At 49.0% G+C, this 23,640-nt stretch overlaps 1 protein-coding gene across 4 annotated transcripts in view; it reads left to right on the top strand.

The window, feature by feature from the left end:
* Positions 1-23,640, top strand: part of Rptor (regulatory associated protein of MTOR complex 1) — a 296,009-nt gene that overhangs the window by 242,049 nt on the left and 30,320 nt on the right. For all 4 annotated transcript variants that reach the window (XM_028787899.1, XM_028787900.1, XM_028787903.1 and 1 more), the window contains 5 exons: positions 2,914-3,054; positions 9,131-9,248; positions 10,113-10,253; positions 10,677-10,835; positions 17,435-17,553. In XM_028787899.1, the coding sequence (XP_028643732.1) occupies positions 2,914-3,054; positions 9,131-9,248; positions 10,113-10,253; positions 10,677-10,835; positions 17,435-17,553 (678 nt within the window). The remainder of the gene's footprint in view (positions 1-2,913; positions 3,055-9,130; positions 9,249-10,112; positions 10,254-10,676; positions 10,836-17,434; positions 17,554-23,640) is intronic.

Here is a 23,640-nt window from a genome sequence, read left to right as displayed (position 1 = left end):
GTGTGTGTGTGTGTGTGTGTGTGTGTGTGTGTGTGTGTGTGTGTGTGTGTGTCTGTGTGTGTGTGTCTGTGTGTCTGTGTGTGTGTGTCTGTGTGTGTGTGTGTGTTTACATTCCACTCACTGCCCCCCTCACAGTTCCCCCTCTTAAAATCCTTCCCCCCTTCCCTTTCCCTTTTTCTTCTAGACAGTGCCCCAACCTAGGTACCCCCCACACTGGCATATCAAGTCTCTGCAGGGCTAGGCGCATCCTCTCCCACTGAGGCTAGACAAGGCAGTCCAGCTAGAACATATTCCATGTACAGAAAACAGCTTTGGGGACAGCCCCTGCTACAGTTGTTCAGGACCCCCATGAAGACTAAGCTGCACATCTGCTACATATGTGCGGGGAGCCTAGGTCCTGCCTATATGCTCTTTGGTTGGTGGTTCAGTCTCTGAGAGCCCAAAGGGTCCAGGGTAGTTGACTCTGTTGGTCTTCCTGTGGAGTTCCTATCCCCTTTGGTGCCCACAGTCCTTCCCCTATTCTTCCATAAGAGTCCCCAAGCTCCATCCACTGTTTGCCTGTGAGTCTCTGCATCTGTCTGAGTCAGCTGCTGGGTGGAGCCTCTACAGAACAGTCATGCTAGGCTCCTGTCTGCAAGCATAACAGTACCATTAATAGTGTCAGGGATTGGTGCTTACCCATGGGATGGGTCTCAAGTTGGACCAGTTATCGTTTGGCCATTCCCTCAGTCTCTGCTCCATCCTCCATCCCTGCATTTCTTGTAGACAAAAAAAATTTGGGGTTGAAAGTTTTGTGGGTGGGTTGGTGTCCTTATCACTCCACTGGGCTTCCTGCCTGGCTACAGGAAGTGGCCTCTTCAGGCTCCATATCCCCAATGCTGTGAGTCACAGCTAAGGTCACCCCCATTGATTCTTGGGCACCTCCCTTATCCCAGGTCTCTGTCCTATCCTGGAGATGCCCCCAACAACCTTCTCACCCCCTTCAGCTACAGATTTCATTCTCATGGCCATCTTGCCATCTCTCCTGTCCTTCCCCACACCTGATCCTGAACCCCCCCCCCCCCGCCATCCTGTCTCCCTCCCAGGTCCCTCCCTCCATGTGCCTCTTATGACTATTACCCCTTCTAAGTGAGATTCAAGCCTTCTTGCCTGGGCCTTCTTTCTTGTTTAGCTTCTTTAGATCTGTGGAGTGTGGCATGGTACCTGTATTTTATGGTCAATATCTACTTATAAGTGAGTATATACCATGTATGTACTTTTGAGACTAGGTTACCTCACTCAAGATGATATTCTCAAGTTCCATCCATTTGACTGCAAAATTCATGATGTCTTTGGTTTTTTAATAACTAAATAGTATTACATTGTGTAAATGAACATATTTTCTTTATCCATTCTTCAGTTGATGGACATCTAGGTTGGTTTCCGTTTCTGGCTGCTATGAACACAGTTGAGCAAGTATCTTTGTGGGATGTTGGAGCATCCTTTGGATATATATATATCTGATAATGAGTGATAGAGCTGAGCCTTGAGATAGAACTATTCCCAGTTTTCCGAGAAACTGCCATGTTGATTCCAGAGTGGTTGTACAACTTTGCAGTCCCACCAGCAATGAAGGAGTGCTCCCTCCTCCACAGTCTCACCTGCATGCGCTGCTGCCTGAGTTTCTGATCGTAGTCATTCTGACCAATGTGAGGTGGAGTCTCAGTGGTTTTGATCTGCATTTCCCTGATAACTAAAGATGATGACATTTCTTTAAGTGTTTCTTGGCCATTTGAGATTCCTTGGTTGAGAATTGTGTTTAGCTCTGTATCCCATTCTTTAATTTGGTTATTTGGATTGTTGGTGTCTAATTTCTTGAGTTCTTTATAAATTTTTGATATTAACCCCTTGTTTTGTTTTGTTTTGTTTGTTGTTTTTCATGACACAGTCCTTTTGCTTATCTGGAAGATAGTGACTTGCTTTCCTCCATCCTCCAGGCCTGGCTTTGCTAAGATTCACCTACCCGTGTGAGCCAAATGCAGACCAAAAGAAAGCTTAGGGGGCACTGACATAGAACAGCCATACCCTAGCTCTGCAGCATAATGCCCGTGTCTAGATTGGAAAAGATCTGGAGCCCCATGGGTATAGTGGCTCATAGCCAGGGGACTGAAGCCACTCGCCTTTCCCCTCTAAAGCAATCTTCACTTTCTGGCCAGCCTCGGACCTTACTGACACATACCGCTCACATCACTGACTGCTCCACAGTCTTCTTTCACTTTCTGGGTCGTCCAGGATTGTGTGCACATTATTGCCTGGTCTTCCTCCAGCCCTGTGCAGGATGCTTCATGATGCTCATCCTAAGAGGAAGACACTGGCTCTCCAAGGTCACATGGCCTTGGGAGCTAAGCTGAGCCACGGTCCCCAGGTACCATGCCCAACCCAGGATTGTTTCACTGCCTCTGTACCTTGTGGACTCTACCCTTTCTGACCTCCATTTAGTTTCTCTGTCTCAGAATGGACTCATGCCTTCTGTTTGCTGCAGCCTCCCCGACATGGCTCAGCCCAGCCCACCTTCCCCCAGATAGTTCTGAGCCCGCCCTCTACAAACACCGTGGTCTCCTTCACTTCTGTATCCAGAAGTTCACTGTGCAAGCCAGGTTAAACTCTGCTCCCTCCTCCACAGCCTGGTCATCCCCGAGCTGCTGCTGGCCTGCCTCCACCATCAGCTCCTGAGCTACCCACACACCCTTTCTGCTCATCAATACCAGTGTAACTCTGGGCCTGGCGCACCATGCAATAGTGTTTGTGAAATTGAATTGAGTTGAACTTATGTGAACTGAATTGAATTAACTTTCAGACAGCTTTGGCAGAAATGCAGATGGCAGACACATCAGTTGTGGGTGTGACTCTGATTTTCTGTCTCCTGCCTTGCAGGTCCGATGTGCAGCTGTGTTTGCCCTTGGTACCTTTGTGGGAAACTCTGCTGAGAGGACAGACCACTCCACCACCATTGACCACAATGTGGCCATGATGCTGGCTCAGCTGATCAATGATGGAAGCCCCATGGTCCGGAAGGTATGTGGGTGCCAGCTCAGTAGCTGAAGTAGGGGCCCATGGCTGTCTTTGTGTACCTGGAGCTGAGCCAGCACAAAGGGCCTCATGTCTGCCCAATTCTTTTCACGGTGTGTCTTCACTGCTCGTATCTGTTCGCTTACGGGTGCTGAGCTGCCCGGCTCTGCTACAGCTTCTGTACAGCAGCCATCCCTGGACACAGGCACATGGCACTGGGTCTCTAAAGGACAGTGACAGTCTGTGCAGTGTGTCCCCCTAAGCCACCTTCCACTTGCCAACAGCAAAGTCTTATTTCTCTGCTCCCTGAGGTTCACATCTCCATAAAAAGATGATTCCACATGACCTTGATTCCCTGTCTCCCCCATTCCCAGCTAGCAAGGGCCTTTGAGGGAATTCCTGGTGTTTTTATGGTGATCCTAGAAGCAAAGACTGTATGTGAAATGGACAGGCCAAACTGTCCGCAGCTGACTCTGGGGGCATGTGCTGTCACCTAGAGCCCCTGGGCTTCCTGCTCAATGTTTCTTTTTTTTTTTTAAAATGAGTTATTTCTTTCTATTTTTATGTACATTGGTATGCACATTGCCGGTATGTCTGTGTGAGGGTATGGGATCCCCTGAAATTGGAGTTACAGACATTTGGGAGCTGCCATGTGGATGCTAGAAGTTGAGCCCTGGTCCTCTAGATGAGCAAGCAGTGCTCTTAAGCCTTGAGCTGTCTGCTCAGCGTCTGCCCAGCATTTCTGAGCAGCAGTGTGGGTTTCCTTGGATGGCCCCGTGGGAGGTTGACGTGGCTTTGGATTATCCTGAAGAGCAGTTCAGTGGCCAACTTGAGAGCGACATGCTTCACCAGCTTCAATATGTTGGGGTATATTCATGTCTTGACCTTTCTGAAACTGACCCAAGTCACCCTCATGCCTCATCTTCTTATGAGATCTTTAAAATGTATAGTGAGAAGCCAGGCATGACAGCACACACCTCTGATCCCAGCGCTTGGGAGGCAGATCGCTAAGAATTAGAAGTCAATGTTGTCTACATGGTGAGTTCCAGGCCAACCAAGGCTGTGTAGTAAGACCCTGTGCAAAAAAAAAAAAAGGCAAAGACTTTATGTGCTGAAGACTTTTATGTCCTTGTCACTGGTTCTGTTGCTGTGCTGTGCTTCCGATCAACAGATTCTTAGGCCTGCTGCTTCCTTTGCCCTGTGCCCTGTTCTTCCCCAGTGCTTCTCCTGATTGGATACAGCTAGTACAGTAGGATCGGCCATTTTCATTAATCTTCTCGTAAGAGTTTTTCCCAACTTTGGAAAATCTCTTCTCCTCCTTTCCAAAAATTGTTTAGAATAGAAAGGATGATAACTGAGGTGTGTTGGAGACCTGGTGTCAGAAAGGATTCTGACTGAGGGGTTGGAGACCTGGTGTCATAAGGACTGTGTGGTCCTGACAACCACAGGGTTGTGTCCTGAGGTCTCTACTGCAACCCTGTGCCTGCTCCTGCTTGTGACCTCAGTGGCTCTTTGAGGAGCTCAGTTCTTGATTCTAGAAGGTTCTGGTATGCCACATGGAGCTCAGTGGACTGCAGGGGTGCAAGCTGAGCTGTCTCCTAGACGCACGGTACTGTGTCAGCCTGTGAAGAGTGTCAGGAGCTGGCAGGTGTTCTCATGTGTTTATCCACTCCCGAGCTTGACAAGCAAGCTGGGCTCTGGATATAGAGGGTGGTGTCGGCCCATCCTCTACATAGTCTGGCTGAACAAGACAGGCCAGATTTGGATAAACACACTGGAAATAGCTTCAGATGGTGACTGGGAATCCCATGAGTAGCTGAGTCTCCTACTAAGAAACAGGTTCCAGGGGCTGGAGAGATGGCTCAGCTGTTAAGAGCACTGACTGGTCTAACAGAGGTCCTGAGTTCAATTCCCAGTTACCACATAGTGGCTTACAACCATCTGTAATGGGATCCAGTGCCCTCTTCTGGTGTGTCTGAAGACAGCAACACTGTACTAACATAAAATAGATAAAAAAAAATAATTTAAAAAATCTTAAAAAAAAAAAAAAGAAAGGAAGGAAGGAAGGAAGGAAGGAAGGAAGGAAGGAAGGAAGGAAGGAAGGAGAGAGAAGAAAGAAACAGGTTCCCCATGGAGAAGTCACCTGTGGGCTCAAAGTCAAACCTAAACTTGTAGAACCCCAAGAGTGAACTGTTCCTGCAGGTCTGTAGGAACTAAAGCCCTTTCAGAGACAGCATGCTCAGATACACAGGGCCTAGGGCCCATGTGTCACCACTCCCAGCCTCATCCTCTTCCTGCCCACCCTACCCTTCCAGACTGCTGGGCTACAGGCTGTGGACGGCATGATCCCTGTGACCTCGGACCTCTAAACGTGTTCCTCCCTGTACTGTGCTGGTTACTTGTTATGCACGTTTGACTGCCTGGGTACAAGGCACCCCTTGGTGACTTAGTTCCCACAAGTCAGGAAGTACTCATAGGCCAGTAGATAGGTTGACATGGTCAAGTGTGGGGAAAGGCATAGAGAAGAGTCCTAATAAGGTGTCAGGAAGGCTTTGTTAAGGGGATGACATCAGCAGTTTGAAGATGACAGCATTAAGAGCCACATATCAGGGCTAAGAAGACAGCTCGGTGGGTAAGCAGTCCTGATGCCATGCTCAAAGACCTGAATTCAAATCCGCAACCAGAGTTTCTGTCTGCAGCACACATGTAAGTGCTGCATGGCTGTGGTAGCCTGCTTTCTACAGATAAGAGGAGAATCCTGCTGGCTAGCTAGTCAAACCGGCTCTGCCTGAATATGTAAGGCAGGAGAGTGGTCAAGAAAGACATCTGATCTCAGGCTCTGTACATACACCACATGTCCGTATGCCACATGCACAGGAAAAATGGCCATCTGAGTCCTGTGTAAGTCTTTTTTAATCCCAGCACTTGGAAAGCAGAGACCAGCAAGACAGGGCTGGCTGCTGGCTGGAGTGACAGCTCAGAGGTTAAGAGCACATGCTGCCTTTTTGTTGTTTTGTTTTGTTGTTTTGTTTTGTTTTGTTTTCCTTCCGTAGCAATGATTTTTTAATGTCTTTTTTGTTTTGTTATTTATTTATGTATATGAGTGCTCTGTCTGTGTCTGCATGACAGAAGAGGGCATTAGATCCCATTGTATCTACCCTGTGGGTGCTGGGAATTTAACTCAGGGCCTCTGGAAGAGCAGCTAGTACTCTCAACCACTGAGCCATCTTTCCAGCCCTGACTTGCTACTCTTTTTTTTTTTTTTTACATTTAACCTAATTTTATTCATGCTTGCCTAGGGATGGGGAATAGATCATTCAATAAAAACATACGGTAAAAATGGGAGTGGGGGAAGGTTTATCATGTACAGTGTTTAAACTACAATAATGATGTACCTTAATTACTTCCATGCACACAAGTCTAACATCGCAAGTTTTTAAAAAATAAACACCATTAAGACTTCTAGGAGCATTTCATAATAAATTTCTAATTTTTTCTCTGTAGATAGATCAAGCACCTCCAAAATACAGATTCCTATACACAGTGCTGACTTGCTACTCGTACAAAGGACATGAGTTTGGGTCCAAGCACCCACATCAGGTGGCTCACACAGGTAGCTTGCATAGATGGCTCACAATTTCTTGTAACTCCAGCTTCAGGGATCCAACACCTCAGTTCCCCTCACAACCACACTAATGTGCACATAACTCAACAAACAAATTCATAAATAAAATTAAAAATAAAGTAATATTTTAGAAGATAGACGTAGACTTGTTGAGGTGATGGCAGTAGCAAGGTAAGTTGTAGTTTGGTGAGTCTTTAAGGTTTTTAATCTTTATTTTTGTGGAGTAAGACAGACCCACAGAGCAGCTCCCAGCTGCTCACCTTCCTCAGCCATGTGTCTGGGTCAAACTCAAACTGATACAAATTGTCAGAGCTACTGCCAGAGGAACCCAAGGGCCTACTGGGAAGCGTCTGGAGCTCACAGTGCGGCTGGGGATGTGCAGGTCTGCTGGGGAGACAAGCTCAGCAGTGTGGAGCACAGCCAGCCCAGCCCATGGCCACTGAAGCAGTCCCCACTGTCACCAGTGGGTATGTGAGGCAAGGTCCTGTGTGCCAGCCTGGCACTGCGCCTGAGCATTGAGGGAAGGCATTTCCCATGTTCTAGCTGAGGTCCCTTGGGCAGACCCTGTGTTCTGGGTAAAACAAAGAACATTCAGTACATGTCTTCTACCATCAAAGGGTTGCTCTGTGCAGATGCAGTGAGCCTTGTCCTTCCTAGGCATAGTAAGGACACTCCAGGTTGAGTTACACTCCTGACCTTTTCCTTCAGTCACAAGCTCACCCCGTGGCCTTTTGTGAACCAAAGTGTTGGTGCTAAATTGACCATCAAGGACAACAGCAGCTTCTTCCACTTTATATGGGAGTGAAGAGAGAATGGGAGATTCTCTTCTTCCCCAGAGGGGCCCAGTGGGTACCAGCTTGTGGGGTCCGTCTCAGAAAGTTTGTCCCTGATACAGATAGAGGATTAGCTCTGTGGTGCTGGGTCAGGCAGCTTCAGGGACCGCCAGCCTCAGGTTGACAGTGTCTGGGAAGACTCAGTAGGCCCTCACCTTTGGTCTAGTCTACCTCAGCATCCGAGGATGTCGAAGGGGGAGGTAGAGACCAATGCAAACCTCTGGCCTGAGCAGCATGAGCTGTGGGTCCCTGGGCGTAACTGGGACTTTGCAGTGGGTCTGCGTGCAGAGCAGTTTCCTGTCACATTTCATGGTAAGCTGGAGGCTTTGGGGCACAAACAAAGCTACTGGAAAGTCAGCGTGGAGCTGAGAGATGGGAGAAGCAAAAAGCTGTGTGCAGTTGAGGTGAGAGAGAACATCAGCCCACGGAGACCTGGCTGCAAGCACCTCAGCAGCCTCAGGGCCTGGCTGTGTGGAACAATCAAGGGCCTCTCCAGCAGACCTTAGTTCTCTGCAGACAGCTTTCTCTTTACGGAGAGCAGTGCTCATGTTCACGAGCCTACATTCCTTTTTGCTTCCTTATCCCTTTCTGTCGATAAACATTTAAGTTATGGTGCTCAGCTATCACAAACCACATGTAAATCCTGTCTCCTCAGACTCAAGCACTGAGGGCTAGTTGTCACATTTTAATTCAAGGACTTTTCTCATTCATAGTGACTGGAACCCACTATGGCTAAGTTAGCTTCTCGCTCGCTGTAAAAATGCTTCACCCTCATAGATTCCTATACCCTGGATTTCTAGCTTATCCCAGAGATGTAGTGCTGCCACCATTTCCTGATTCTAGTCATGTCTCCCAGTAGTCTCTTCCTCTGTCCTACCCTCACCTGATTTAACCAGGGAGCCTGCATGGGACTGACCTAGGCCCTCCACACATATGTTACAGTTACGTAGCTTGGTCTTCATGCAGGACTCCTGATAGCAGGAGGAGGGGCTGTCTCTGACTCTAGTGCCGCCCTGTAGGACCCTTTTCTCCTACTGGGTTGCTTCATCCAGTCCCAGTAGGAAAGGATGTGCCTAGTCTTGCTGCAGCTGAATATGCCGGCCTGGCTGGTATCCATGGAGGCCTTCCCTTTTCTGAAGAGAAATGGGGGAGGAGTAGATGAGGGGAAATGTAGGGTAAGGACTGGGAGGAAAGGAGGGAGGGGAAGCTGTGGTCAGGATGTATAACTGATTGATTAATTAATTAAAAAGAATGCTTCAGCTTTTCAACTGTACCCACCAATCCATTGGATGGGATCAAAAGAGACAGTTTCAGACTCGGGCAGGGCCTAATCTTAAATATTCCAGGGTGTGGAATTCACATTCAGAAAGCCTTGGACTGATAATTGGTGCCTAGCAATGAATGAGCAGACTAAGGCAGGTGTGCCTGGCTTTGAGGGACGCCCTCGACAGCCACTGGCCTGCTGCCTCCACAGCCCCCACCTCCTCTGTACTTGTTCTCCCAGTGTGCAGCCCTGTTCTAACGGGCTGCTTCCTGGAGTCGCCTTAGGCATTAGTGTACGCATCTGCTGCCTAGTCAATTTCCTGCCTCTGTAGACGTAATTGTCGCTTCTCCCTCTCTACAGGAGCTGGTGGTGGCTCTGAGTCACCTTGTAGTCCAATATGAGAGCAACTTCTGCACTGTGGCCCTGCAGTTCATGGAAGAGGAAAAGAACTACCCCTTGCCTTCTCCAGCAGCCACAGGTACAGCAGCTTCTGGGAGCCTGGGACCTCCTTCCTGGCCTTTTCCAGAACGATCGGTGGCCTGGGTTCGGCCAGGTCTGAGCGTGGCTTTCTGATGCGGTGTGGGTAGCCCCTGGGGCTCCTGTTGTCTCACACCGTTAGGAAAGCACACGTATAGGATAAGGGCCGTGCTGACCCTCGTACTCCTCCTCTTCCTTCTTACCCTTCTTGGAATTCAGATTTGGGGACATCTTGAAAGATGGCAAACCTCTGCCGTGGGGCGTGCTGAAAAGAACATTAGCTGTCTTCCTGTGATGAGTAATTGAATCACATTGTTGTCGGCCTCATGTTTCCGTGAGTCAGGGTAGGAAGCATCTCTTGTCACATTTGTCCTTTTCGCTGGAGAGTACAGTCATCTTCTGTGCCCGTTGCCTCGGCCCTCCCTCCAGACCACAGTACAGAGACTCGTGATCGATAACAAAGCATGCCTCCTTCAGTCTCTTGGGAAGGAAGTGAAGCCTGAGCTGGCTGGCTAGAAACAGCAGGAAGGTGGAGGGGCAGCTGCCAGAAGGCTGGGGGCCCTGCCAGGCGCAGGGTGCTGAGCACCCCTCTGTCACTGCCTATGCCCCTAACACCAGAATGGCCTCAGAGCTACTCTTGCCTTCCGGTCCTTGCTCTCCTGGGATTTAGTACTCACATGTCTACAAACAGTACCTTTGGCCAACTGAGACCTGCACTCACACCAGGTGAATGACAGGGAGGCCCTTCTGCGTACATTCTTGTCTCAGTAACACCAGCTGTCCTGTTGCCATGGCTGCAGACGCCAGGCATTCACCAGGTTCCCATCCTGAATTGCTAACTCTTTCCTTTTCCCCTCTTTCCTAGAGGGAGGGAGCTTGACCCCAGTTCGAGACAGCCCGTGCACCCCCAGACTCCGTTCAGTGAGCTCCTACGGGAACATCCGAGCCGTCACCACAGCTAGGAACCTCAACAAATCTTTGCAGAATCTGAGCTTGACGGAAGAATGTAAGATTCCAGGAACCAGTGTTGGGGTGGGAGGTTCAGTGTGCTTTTTACAAGGCATTTATCAAAAATGCTACTGTGTCCCTTGACCCTGCCCTCTGAAATACGGGCCCTGATGTCTTGTGTGCCAGAATGACAAGTGGCCAGCTGTTCTTGCATCAGAATCCTCCTTCCAGATGTGGGCTTAGCAAAGACCTGGCTTAACACCCAGATCAGTCAGGTCACAATGCCTACCTCTTATAGTCAGGCCACAGTGTGACTGTTCAGGATCTCAGTTCCAGGGAGAGGGGTCTACCAGTTTGTGCACACACATGTCTATTAGTATGCTTATGTGTTTATACGTGTGACCACTGTGAAGAAAGCTCACATCTCAGATCAGCCATTCACTGTAAGACCCTCACCTCCTTCCTGTCATATTCTGGCCAGCGGGCAGCTCAGTGGCCTTCTCTCCCGGGAACCTCAGCACAAGCAGCAGTGCTAGCAGCACCTTGGGAAGCCCTGAGAATGAGGAGTACATCCTGTCCTTTGAGACCATCGACAAGATGCGCCGTGTGAGTTCCTACTCAGCGCTCAACTCCCTCATAGGTGAGTCCTCGCTTCGTCCTTTTCCTGCTGCCTGCATGCCTTCCCTTGCCAAGGGTTTGCTCTATGCAAAGCAGCATACGCCTTCGTCTGGTCAGAGTAGGAGCCAAAACTCTCTCTACTGGATGCGAAAGAATAGGAGTTAACTGGAGCTTGAAGAAGTGAGGAGAGCATTTTGCAATGGGATGGTATTTTACAGGCTGGTCCAGGACTATGTGAGCTTGCTGGCTCTGTCAGGCAGGAAGGCTGCCAGACGAGTCCATCTGTCTTTCTTTGCATCTCCTGTGTGCTAGACCCTGGCAGTGTGGATCGGTGGCTCTCAGCTAAGACATCCTACTTATCTCAACCAGGATGAAAGTAGGTGCTCTGGTTTCTGGTAGGGAGAAGCCAAGGATGATGTCCACTGCCCCCAGTGCCCAGGAGAGCCCTACAGCGAGCAGTGGGAGGGAGGTCAAGAGCCTATTGCACAAGGCAGAGGGTGTCAGTAATCCTGAAGGGCTCTCAGTGCTCACCAGCTAAGCCTCTACCCAGACTAGCAGCTTGACCCTTCACTGCTTAGAAACTGGGCTTTAGTGGCCAGCATTCTCTGTGACTAGGCCATGGATGGTAACCCCTGGACTTTGCTAATAACATCACACAGGTAATAAGGATTAGCTGAGTTTTCTTGCTGTGCACCTGTGCTCATTCTCAGACTGTGGAATTGAAATATAAGCCCTGAGTCCGCCATACTTCTCATGTGGTTCATCTTGGTGAGACCCTGTGTGACATGCACAGTGTAGCCTGGGGCCCTGGAATCTTCCTCAGGCTCAAGGGCTGGGAACCAGGGCCTGTCACAGGCCAACTCAACCTTCTTGTCTGAAAAGTGAATACCAGTGTTGTCCTCAGTTTTGATCTTGGAGATGGCAGGATTAAGGACACACACCAGCTTACAAATCAGTGTGAGAAGGTGACACCACATAGATCCCAACATATGAGAGGGTAGGAGAGGAGGATGAAGCAGACACATCCGGGCTCCTTCTATAGAAGCTGCTGTGCACCATCTGCTGTGCCCCTCAACTAAATGTGTGTGTGTATGTATATGTGTGCGTGCGTGCGTGCGTGTGTGTGTGTGTGTGTGTGTGTTTGTGTGTAAAACAAATTTTATCTGTGAATTATTCACATCTTGGAAATTTGGATGGGATTATAGCTAGAGATGGCTCAGTGATTCAGAGCACTGGCTGCTCTTGCAGAGGACTCAGATTTAATTGCCGTTACCCATATGGGAGCTCCTAACTGTCTGTAACTCCAGTTACAGGGAATCTGATACCCTCCTCTGGCCACGTAGGCACCAGGTACATACATGGTACACAGATACATGCAGGCATGACACCTGTACACACAAAAGAAAAAACAGAAATTGAGGTAGGAAGTTTCACAGTGAGTAGATTTTGGGAAGGAGAAGAAAACAGCAGCCTTCCTCCCGGCCCGCTTTCTCCCTGTTCAATGTGGGGGCCCACATCCACATGGAGACCTCCAAGCTTATGTAGTGTTAAGTCTCATAACTTGCAGAATCCATTACTGGCAACACTTGCCTGTTTAAAGCCAATTTCTTCTTTCATTTCAGCCAAAGAATAGCATTCTCTTTAGCCCCTTTCTCTGCACATTGCAGAAGAGGCTTTAAAACCATGGCAACCTGGAGCACATGCTTACACCTGTTCACACAAAAGCAGCTCTCCTTCAGAAGCCCTGTCCTGTGCCCCTCCTGGCTCTGCTTTCTCGAGTGCTCCCTGAGGTGACCTGTTCTCTGGCTCTGTGGTCGTCTGGCACAGCAGGGCCTGGCCCAGTGGGCACACAGATCTGCACTCAGCACGTATGTGGGTCTTCCACACCACCGTTCTTCTTGTTCTCAGTCAGCTGTGCCCGACAACCGCATGGATTCCCTAGTCACCCCTTCCCTCCCTCCCTCCCTCCCTCCTTCCTTCCTTCTCTTTTCTGGGCCTCTTTTCCTATGGCACACATGTGCCTTTGATCTAACTGCACCATGGTCCTGTCTGTGGACCATGGGAGGTTCTTGGATGCCAGGTGAGGCTATACTTGGCAAATCTAGCTTGCGGGGGCTCCAGCCTTCCTTCAATGAGGATCTCATCTGGACAGCTCAACAGTGTGCTCCTTGGGCTAGCCTCTAGCCCCTGTGAGACTTGATGCAACCTCTGTATGGCTTAGAGCAAGGTAGTCTTGCTAGGGCCGGGTCCTCCCTGACAGAGCATCTCTGTTATTTTCATGCTCTTCTTGACCCAGGTGTACCAAGACTTATGGCTGTCATTTTTATTATCAAATTTCTCAAGAGTTTTTTAAATTATTATTATTGGATGTGTGTATGCTGTCCTGTGGGTATTTACATGCCATAACACACATGTGGAGGTAAGAGGATAGCTTTGTAGAGTCAGTTCTTTCCTTCTACCGTTACATGGATTCTGGGGGCTGAACTCAGCTTATCAGGTACATTCTACTGACTGGGCAATCCTGCTGGCCCTAGAGTTGTTTCCTGCTGCTGTGTACAGTGAACAGCCTCGCCTGTCCTAGCCTTCCACCTCACCCCCTGTGTTCCTAAGGCTCCCCATCCCCCATGAGCACAGGTCAGCCCAGAGTGGAAAGAATCTGGAGAGGGTGTGGTGGCCCATGTCCAGGCTATCCGTGGATCTGCTCCACAGCACCCTCCTTACTCCTTGGCAGTAGTGCCCACTGTGCATGAAGCCCATGCCCACACAACTCTGAACCCTGTCCACAAATACACTGCCAAAGCTCCAACCCCAGGAGGGAAAGTGGTGCCACTGTGTACACCCTGCCTTCCTGCCTGTCACCTTTACCTTCATCAGAGACTCATACCAAGAGAATTTCTGTCTGGAAACTTGAGAGAGAAGGGTATGGTCTCACTCCAAAGAGACTGGGTGCCTCAGAGGACAGGAACAGGGTTTTTACAACTCTGCTGAGCAGTGACATTTTGTAACCTGTTGAAAATGCATCACCATGGTAACAAATCCAAGGTAGAGCTGATGCTGAAGGAGTGAAAGAAGAGTAAGAAACACAGAGCTTCCCTCACCCTCAGCCTCAGCCTCAGTGCTGACCTAGAACCCTGTTTTTGTGTGTTCTCCAGTGGGAGCCAGTAACCTTGGAGCCTAAGCCTGGGCACTGTAGTGAGTCAGAGCTGAAATCCCAAGCTTCTGCCTCACTCAGACAGGGGCAGGGTGGTTCTAGGGAGAAGATGTCAGCCAAGAGCCCCTCAGGCCCCTGTAAGGATCGGTCAGTCAGCATTAAGGTGACAGACAACCATTACCACCTCTGTTCTTCCCTAGTTTCTTCTTGTCAAGGAGTCAGGAACCACAAGCAGCCTTTCCATCCCAGCCCATAGCAGGGATCTGATGAACCACTGATGTGCACCAAGAGGTATTGATGCTGGGAACGGAGCTCAGCAGTAGAGCTCACCTAGCACACACAGTTCCTGCTGTGGTCCCCAGCACCATAGCATGAGGGAACCAAAGCTTAGTGGGTCATGCAGGGATGCTGAGAGTCAACTACACAAACCATGCAGATGTTCCAGGGTTACTGGAGGAAGCAGTTAGAGCCACACAGGTAGGAGGCCAGAGCAGTGGGTCAGAATAACACCCCAAAAGGTTCCATCAGGCTAACCGTGTAGACTCGGAAGGGAAGGTGTCACTGGATTTACTCTGAAGCACCTGGACAGGGTCACAAGAAAGAACAAATGCAGAGGACATATACACACCACCACTACCATTGCCAGCCACTGCCCACCATCGCCACCCACCACAGCCACCATCACCACCCACCACCCAGTACCATTGCCACTGCTACTCCCCCAGCCTTGGGACCTGTGTTTCTAAAGTCAGGCAGAAGTCTTTGCCATTTCCAGATCATCAGAGGAGCTGACTTCACTCTATCAGCTCTTCAAGCCCCAGATGAGGACTTGCAGTCCCTTTCACAATAGGGCTCTGAGGTTCAGAGGCAGCTGCAGAGCCCTGAGAGACTGCACTTCACCTTATGATATTCAGAAAGCTGTGGCCACTGCTCTGAAAATCAATCTTAGACCATCATGGTCTTTTATTCTAGTCTAGACATGAAAATAGATCCTTGGCCCTTCTAGGGCTTAGCAAGTAGCAAGTTGCAGGCCAGGCCCAGTTCAGGCCTCTGCTTTGAGGCAGAACCCAGTGTCCTTACCTCAGTCCCCATGGGTTCTGATCCATGAGTGAGGGTGGCAGGTTGTATTTTGGAGATGTTAAGACAGAGCAGTTCATTTGGCAAGGAGCCAGGGAGAATCACTCCTGGCAAACCAAGGCTGATGTGAAATCAAGAGGTAATCACAACTTTGCTTTCCACTAGAAAAAAATTGTGCCCCCATCACAGTCAGATGGTGACAAAGCTTAGCGGTTGTGTTCTCTGCTACATAGTATCATACAGAACTCAGGATCTACAAAGTCAACCCAGTAATTGACACAGTTGCTTTAAACCAAACAGTAACATTTACAAGTGGCTCCCTTCCTCTGAGTCTACATATGTTAAGCCTTTCTGGCAGTGTTCTATGGGGTTCCTGATTCTCAACAACTCCCCAGAGGATTCTGTATCTGTCACCCCAGCCCATGAGGCCACAGGGGCTCTGGGACTCCACCTGCGACTACCTACTCTTTTCAGTTTAGGAGCTCTGACTCGGCTGACAGGGCTGAGTAGATCCTCATTAGTCACGCACAGCCCCTCCCCTCCGTCTGCTGTGGTTACTTTCTCCCGTCTCCTTCCCCAGTCTGTGGCGGTCCGACATCTGAGTCACACAGTTCACAACAAGCATCACGATTCCTTACAGTTTGGTGTCACATGGCAACTGAGCTTTACAGGAAGCTGCTTCCTATGCTGTGCGTCACTCCCCTGGAGGGTGCCTGAAGGCACCAATAGTAGCTAGGTGAACACTTGCTATCGTTTGGAGAGGGGCTGCCAGCTCCATCCAAGGGGCCAGTTCCCTGTCTCTCAGGTGAAATTGAATGCAGAACTCGTGACATCTTTTCCTTCTTGAGTATGTCGGTGGGGGACCCATCTCTAGAGTATACTCGAAGCCACCTCCTCCTCCATTCCTCTCAGAAAGGCACGGAGATAGAGCCGCTGCTTGGCAACTCCATCCCTCAGAGCTGGAAATTAAATCTGAGGACATTCGCCCAGAGAGATTCCAAGCTGATTGTACTAGTTTTCTTAGACTTTAGTTGTAAATCTAGCCTGTATTTGGAACTGTAGGATTTAAGTTGAAGTGTCGGTCCTCTGCTTCTGAGCTGTAGCCACATGAGAGAGCACGGAGTGTGCAGGCTGCTTTTTTTTGGATTTTCCCTGCCACTGGTCAACCCAAGCTAGAGTGGGTTTGTATGTTGCTTCATTCCTCCACCACATCCAGGTTTACTGCAAGCCTAGGCCTCCTGGCACATGTGCCTTCCTGGCTCCTGGACTCACTGAAGGCCCTAGGAGCTGCTGAGTGCACACCTGTGAGTGTGCAGTGCCCTCGGTGCAGTCCTGAGTTATCACCTTCCAGAGATGCCTGTCTCAGATGGACACATGGCTGAATGGTTAAGAGTTCTCAGTGTTCAGCACCACACAGCAGGACAACCACGTACAACTCCAGATGCAGGGATCTGATGTCTCTTTAGACTTCTCTCATTTCTTACATGCACATGTTACATATACCTACTCTCTGTCTCTGTCTCTGTCTCTGTTTCTCTCTCTCTCTCTCTCTCTCTCTCTCTCTCTCTCTCTCTCATGAGCATGCGGGTCGGCAGTCATTAGAGCATGGAGAAGAGGAGCTCAACAAGTCACAGACACAAAGCACATGTAGAGTGGGCTGTGGGCAGAGCTGTGCATCCACGGGAACCGAGCAGCTGCCTGGGTGTCGTCTAGGAACCTAGGTCAGGACAGGACATAGGCGTGGGAACTGGTTGGTAGACTCCAGCCAACGAAGTTATCCAAGTAGAGACCATTTTTAGCCATTTTCCTTTAGAAAGCCTGTCCTCAAAGGATGAGACCTGCCAGGCATGGTGTGTAAGTAAACCTTTAATCCCACCCAACACATGGAAGACAGAGGCAGGTGGATTTCTGTAAATTCAAAGACAACCCAATCTATATAGTGAGTCCCAGGCTAGCCTAGATATACAGTGAGACCCTGTTTCAAAAAAAAGAGAGGAGGGCTGGAGATGAGACCTGTGTGATGAAGCTCGTTACTACTACAATTCTTTTTAATTTGTGTGTGTGTGTGTGTGTGTGTGTGTGTGTGTGTGTGTGTGAATGTACATACACATATGACTGTACCATGCAATGCATATGATGGTAAGAAGGAGTCAGTTCTCCCTCCCCCCATGTGGGTTCTCAGAACTGAGTTCGGTCATCAGGCTCGATGGCAAGAGTCTTTACTTGGCTGAGCCATCACAGAGCAGCAAACTAGGAAGCTTCTTATGACCCCAGGTCTAAAGTTCTCCGTCCTGACAGCATGGGGTGTTCAGAAAATAACCTACCTCAGAAGCCACCATCACATGCACAGGGAGCTACTTGCTACTAAAATATCTCTTGTTTCTCTCTTCTAGGAGTTTCTTTTAATAGTGTTTACACTCAAATTTGGAGAGTCTTACTGCATCTGGCCGCTGATCCCTATCCAGATGTTTCTGATTTAGCCATGAAAGTCCTCAACAGCATTGCTTACAAGGTATGTGTATGAGAGGTTGTCACTGAAGCATTCACAGTTTTGCCTCTGTGTGAATATTCAAATAAGGGGCTCCAGGGATATCTAGCCTATACAATAGCTAAAAAAATAAACAGAACTTTAAGCAAACATTTTGAATTTAGAGCTTCGTAGTATGCCTGAACGTGACTTGCACTGTAGCTTCAGACGGAAAGGCTGTCGTCACCTGTCTGTGTGGTCTATAGTGATTTCCCCTCCTCCGTGTCTGATCCTACACGGATCTGGGCTTGGTGCTCGCTGATTTCTTTGTTGTTTTCACTCCCAATTGACTTGTTCTTTCACTTGCTTCTGTTTTGAGCTCTTTTTATTTTTCTAATTCTCATTTCTTAAGGTAGCAAACCATAGTCTTCTTTGGGCATCCCTTTTTATGAGAATTTGGCCTAATCCCAAGACTAAAGACTGTCAGTCAGAGTGTGGCCTGGAAGCTCCCTTCTCCCCTGTACTCTACCCTGCAAACCCCATCTCCTCTCTGCTCCCCACCTTTTCCCAGGTCTTGATTATTCTCTCACCCTTAAAGCATTGGGCTCCTGCTGGGTTCCCCTTCTGGGCTCTGTGGGTGGATAGTGCTGGAAGCCACTTCACCCTGTAAGCTGGGATGGTTGTTTTGTTTCCCATCTCTGAGAGGTCTACAGCCACTGTACATGTGGTTTCTGAAAACATTTGTTTGATGTTATTCTATTTGTTACTAAGTTAGATAGTTCAGCTTTCTTAAGTAGCACAAGCTAGAAGTCATTCATATGAATAAAACATAACTTTTTCATAAAATTTTGAGTTTGCAAGGAACATACAAGGAAAGGACCCTGCCTGGTATTCAGAGGCCACAGAGGTGGAAAGGGAGCAGGTCTGTGGCTTTCCCATTCCAACCCTTGTTTCTTCCTGTGAGGTGTGCAGCCCTGCCCTGCTGCTGGCTGGCTGAAGCAGGGGTCCTTGCAGCAGCCACAGCTGCAGCTGATGGCCTGTTGCTACTGCTAGCTCTTCACTGCAGATGTGTTCTGGGCTCCTGGTTCTGGTTATTCCTTGGCTGATTGAAATGTCTCACTGACTGCAGTTGCTACTTGTTCAGCTCCTGGTATTGTCCCACGTGGTAGAAACAGCCTCCCTGCACCCAGCTTTAAACAGCTGCAGTAGGCAGTCTCATCTTTCTGTTGCAGCAGTACTGGGAATACCACAGAGTGCATCCTGGGCTTTAGATTCAAGATGAGGTCACACTTAAGGTATCCTGCACATTGACTTGTTGGAATGGTAGAAAATTTGCTGTTTTTACTGCCCAGTAATCTTCCAGCTGAATGCCAAAGTGTTGAGTGCGCCCAACCTAAGATAGCCCAGTTTGCTATGTCCACCCTCTATGGTACCAGGCACTGGCCCAGTGAAAAACTAAAGCTTTATTGTTTAATAGAAAAAATAAACAATTATTACAGTTTGTATTTGTTGCATATTATGGTTTGAGGCCAAAGGAAGGCAGGCAAAAGGAAAACAGGAAACAAGGGGGAGAAAGCTGTAGAGTCAGGCTAGAGGAGGGGCTGCCCTCCTGGTTCTAGAACAGCCAGCAGGTCCTGAGAGAGCCACACCCACTGCTGCTTGTTAGAAGAGGCCGGCCTACTGCTTAGCACTGCCCTCGTGTGCGCCAGTATCTCCTGCCCAGCACGGTTTCAGGTTGGGTCTTTATTCCATTTTTATTTGAGGAGTGTGCATATGTGTGTACATGTCTGTGTCCCCATGCCACAGCACTTGTGGAGATCAGAGGACAGGTGGAACAGAATTACTTCTCCCTTTTCGTCATATGGGTCCCTCAAGCTTGTGTCTTTCAAAAAGTATTTCTAGTGTAATTGTCCTAAAGGTTCATGTGGACATTTAAGTTTAAAGTTTGTAGGCAGTTTTGTTCCTCACCGCAGTTCCTCATCACAGTGTACAAAGCACTCTGATGTCTTTGTCCTGGGAGGCACAAGGCAGCCTCCTGACTGCGCCATGCATGACACAGGCTGCACAGCTTAGGACCTGCACTGAGGGCATTATCACCTGGTTGCTCAGCGTCATGGCAAGCCAGGACTCAGCTCTCTCTGTGTTTGTCTCTCAGTGCACTGATGTGTTTGCCCTTACAGATACGATGCCTGAATTATTTAACACTGTAATCCTGATGCCTGATACTGAATTCATGACTCTAAGCTCAGTGCTGCAGACACAGCCTTGGGTGTTAAACAGTATCTTTTTAAGAGCTTCAAGTGCACAGAGCAGTGGGGGTGCAGCTGTGCCCTCCTAGGCCTGGGCTTTGAGCTTTTAGTTCATGAATGCAGCTCTGAGCTGGGAGGGCCCGGAGTCTCTACTGGAAAAGTAATGTGCTTCCTGACTACCACCTGGTACCACCATGTGGCCATGGTAGCCAGCCACAGCCACCTGAAAAGCAGCCTAGTACTCCCAGGGCAGCACTCCAAAGGATGCCGGAACCCCAGCAAAGGAGCATTTGGCTGCTATGTCTATTCTGCTACAGTGGCAAACCACAGTGTGCACATGCAAACAGCTGGAGGCACACCACCAACAGGGCTTCAGAGACCAGCGTGGGCTGCTCTTGGCGGGGGAGGAAGTGTGTGTGTGTGTGTGTGTGTGTGTGTGTGTGTGTGTTTAGAATAAGCACTACAAACAAATTCAGGAACATAAACATTATGGAAATTTTTTTGTGTGTATGTCATAATTTTAATTTTAAAAGATGCCTGATTTTCTCCTCTAGGAACTAAAGAGATTATATTTCACTTTATAAAGAAATAAACCTATTTTGCATTATTTAACTCTGAAGCCAAATTTTTGTTCATCAGAGTCAAAACGGCCTTATTACTGTAGAATGCCCCCTAGAATTCTGCATCCAAATATGGAAGTTGCCACTAGCTACATCTGAAAGAACCCAGCCTGAGTTCACATTCATTCTCCTGCTGGAAGTGGAGGGAGCAGCTCCACGGAGCCTTCTGTGGCTCCATCGGTTCTGTCCTCTGCCCTCTCCTGTACTGAGGGTGAAGGAGATGGAGGTACAGCTCCAAGCAGGGGTGCTCAGACACTGCAGTGAGAGAAGTGTAAGTGCATGTAAACTCACCCAAGGGCAGTAACGAGCGGCCTTCCCAACAGGACATGTGCAGACCAGGCACTGTGCAGACTGTGATCCTTAACCAGGGTAAAAAGTCACACAGCCTGAGGAAATAAAGGCTGAGATTTTTCAGAGGCATGTTCAGATGTTCCATTGAAGGAACACTCCCCTGGGCTGGGCATGTAGCTGTTGGAGGAGAGCTTACCTAGCACTCACAAAACCACAGGCCCATCCCAGAATCACATAAAACTTGGAGTGGTTGTGCAAACCTGTAATCCCAGCACTCAGGAAATGGGAGATGGAGGGTCAGAAGTTCAAAGTCATCCTCAGCTAGCTAGTGAGTTCAAGGCCAGCCTAAGATGCAAATAAGTAAATAAATAAAGCTCAAATAAAACTACAAACACTGTTCTCTTAAGCATGTTATAGCTTAGCCTCTCAAGGGGGCATAAGCAGGAGAACCATGAGTGCGAGGCCAGCCTGAAGGGTTAGTGAGACTCTCCCTCCCTGTCCCCCAGCTTCCAATTGTCAGTCAGTACTTGAGCACCACTTCTGAAATGCCATACCCTCACCAGGCAGCCTTGTCAGGAGTGCCAGTCCCAGACCAGTGAGGCTGGGTGGGGACATTCACTGCCAGGTTTCTGAGGTCCCCTCCTGTGTTTAACTCTGACTTGTACAGAAGTCTGAATGTACTTCTGACATTCTTTTTGGAAAATTGTGAGAGCACTGAGCCCCAAGCAAGAATGGCTTCCAGGGTACCCAAGCCAAGCTCTCCTGTCTCCACTGTCAGCTTCAAGTTGTTTAACTTCTAAGAGTATCTGACCTGGAATTCAACCTAGCAAGTAACATTTGTCTCTGAAAAGCTGCTTGGCTCTGTGAGCTCACCTCTACTTCCCCCTGCCTCAATTCATCCTCTGTGAGTGTGGGAGTGGGTTCTCAGCCCTTCCTGCATGGTGTGTTTATGTCCTAGGGATTTTGTGCAGACTTGCATGCCAGGTGACAGTCACAGGGCAGTCAGTTGGGAAGAGTGTCCTATCTCACAGTGTGCCATCCTCCTTGGTCTGTGTCCCAAACCCAAACTCTAGTAAATGAGCATATTCTGTTAAGGTTGCTGGGCAGTTACTCACTTCATGACAGAGTCCCTGATGGAAGGACTGTCCCCAGACTTCTGGCCCTACATTCTCCGTCCTCCCTGCCACATCCATAGGGGAGGCTCTGCTCACTTCTCATTTGCCCATACTGCCTGTTGCCAGCACTGAGGAAGCATGAGCAGACTGTGACGATGTAGCCAAAGTCTCACTGAAGCTGCCACCAGAAGCCACCAGCACCCTGCCCTGGCAGGCCCACTCTTACAGGTTCTGAACACGATCAGATGATTCTTGTCGCAGCAGCCATGGAGAGAGAACACGTGCATTGTCTGGCAGGCTGCCACACTGGAAACCATGGGTCCTGTCTTCACTTCTGTCCCCTGCAGCACCCATTCCCGTGTCCTGGGCAGGGAGAGCCCCATGAGTTCTTCAGAAACCCACCTTCTAAAGCTTCTGTCTCCCATCACCTCCTACTCTAGAACTTTTGAGAAGGCAAAGTCTACACTTAAATTCTTCTCCCTTGTAGACTTGAGGAATCATGAGGCTGTCAGGCTAGGGGCCAGGGATGGGATGCCTGTAGAGTAGCCTGGAAACTTTAAATACCAAGCAAACATTTGCAAAACACTCATACTACTCTTGCAGTTAAAAATGCAGTGCATCAGCCGGGCGGTGGTGGCGCTTGCCTTTAATCCCAGCACTCGGGAGGCAGAGGCAGGCGGATTTCTGAGTTCGAGGCCAGCCTGGTCTACAGAGTGAGTTCCAGGACAGCCAGGGCTACAAGAGAAACCCTGTCTTGAAAAACCAAAAAAAAAAAAACAAAAAAAAAAATGCAGTGCATCAGCCGGGCAGTTGTGATGCACGCCTTTAATCCCAGCACTTGGGAGGCAGAGGCAGGCGGATTTCTGAGTTCGAGGCTAGCCTGGTCTACAGAGTGAGTTCCAGGACAGCCAGGGCTACACCTGTCTCAGAGAAACCCTGTCTCAGAGGGAAAGAAAAATAGGCAATACATCGTTTAAGGACTGGTTCCAGCTTCATTTACTGTGTATATTAGAATAAAGCCAAGGATTGTCTGGGAAAAAGAAGCTGTCTGCATAAATCATTTGTGTCTGATTGTGACATTGTAGGGGCGGTCGGTGTTCCAGGGAGTGACTGAGTGATTTAGAAATATAAGAGGTCTGTCTGAACAGTGACCCACTCCAGAGCAGAGCTCTTCCAGCTAAAGGTTCCATGGGGCTCACCTCCCCTGAGCTCATAGACAACAGCCTGCTACAACCTGCTGATCCCATGCTGATACACAATATCAGGGGTGACAATATCACTGGGCTTTTGTGAAGCTGTCCTGGCTCTCTGAAGAGCTAGCATGTTACAGCAACCACACAATCTGCTACAGTTTTGAGAAGTCAGTCACCACCTTGGCATAGGAGTGTTGTTGACAGACGTGCAGTCAGCACTCCTGACAACAGTAACCAAAGCACTGGCCTGAATGCTATACCTCGGGCTGATGGGAAACTCCTACATCAGCTCAGACCCTGCAAATGTTTGTGGAAGATGCACACAGAACGTGCTGTGATCTTCCTTCCCACAGGGATACATTTATAGAACTGATTGAACCTGCCTCTGAAATATGGAAATTAAAAACAGGCCAGGTCATGTCTTCCCCTAGATTATAAGTCCAGAGTGGCCACCTAGGACTCTGGGTGAAGCCGGCTGCCAAGTCAGTAGGCCAGACCTGACCTCCGACCTGCGTCACGTACTTTGCCAGTTTACCCTTTCCCCTAGTCATCGCCTGCTCTGGAAATGAATGTGTGCATCCTTCTAGTGTGTGAACATGAAGGAAAGAGTGTGTGTTTGTGTGTGTGTGTGTGTGTGTGTGTGTGTGTGTGTGTGTGTGTGTGT

Source organism: Grammomys surdaster, unplaced genomic scaffold (genome assembly GCF_004785775.1).
Source record: "Grammomys surdaster isolate TR1022 unplaced genomic scaffold, NIH_TR_1.0 125688, whole genome shotgun sequence".
In the NCBI taxonomy this organism is placed as follows: domain Eukaryota; kingdom Metazoa; phylum Chordata; class Mammalia; order Rodentia; family Muridae; genus Grammomys; species Grammomys surdaster.
The sequence above is the reverse complement of the archived record's forward strand: the minus strand, read 5'-3'. Positions and strand labels throughout refer to the sequence as shown.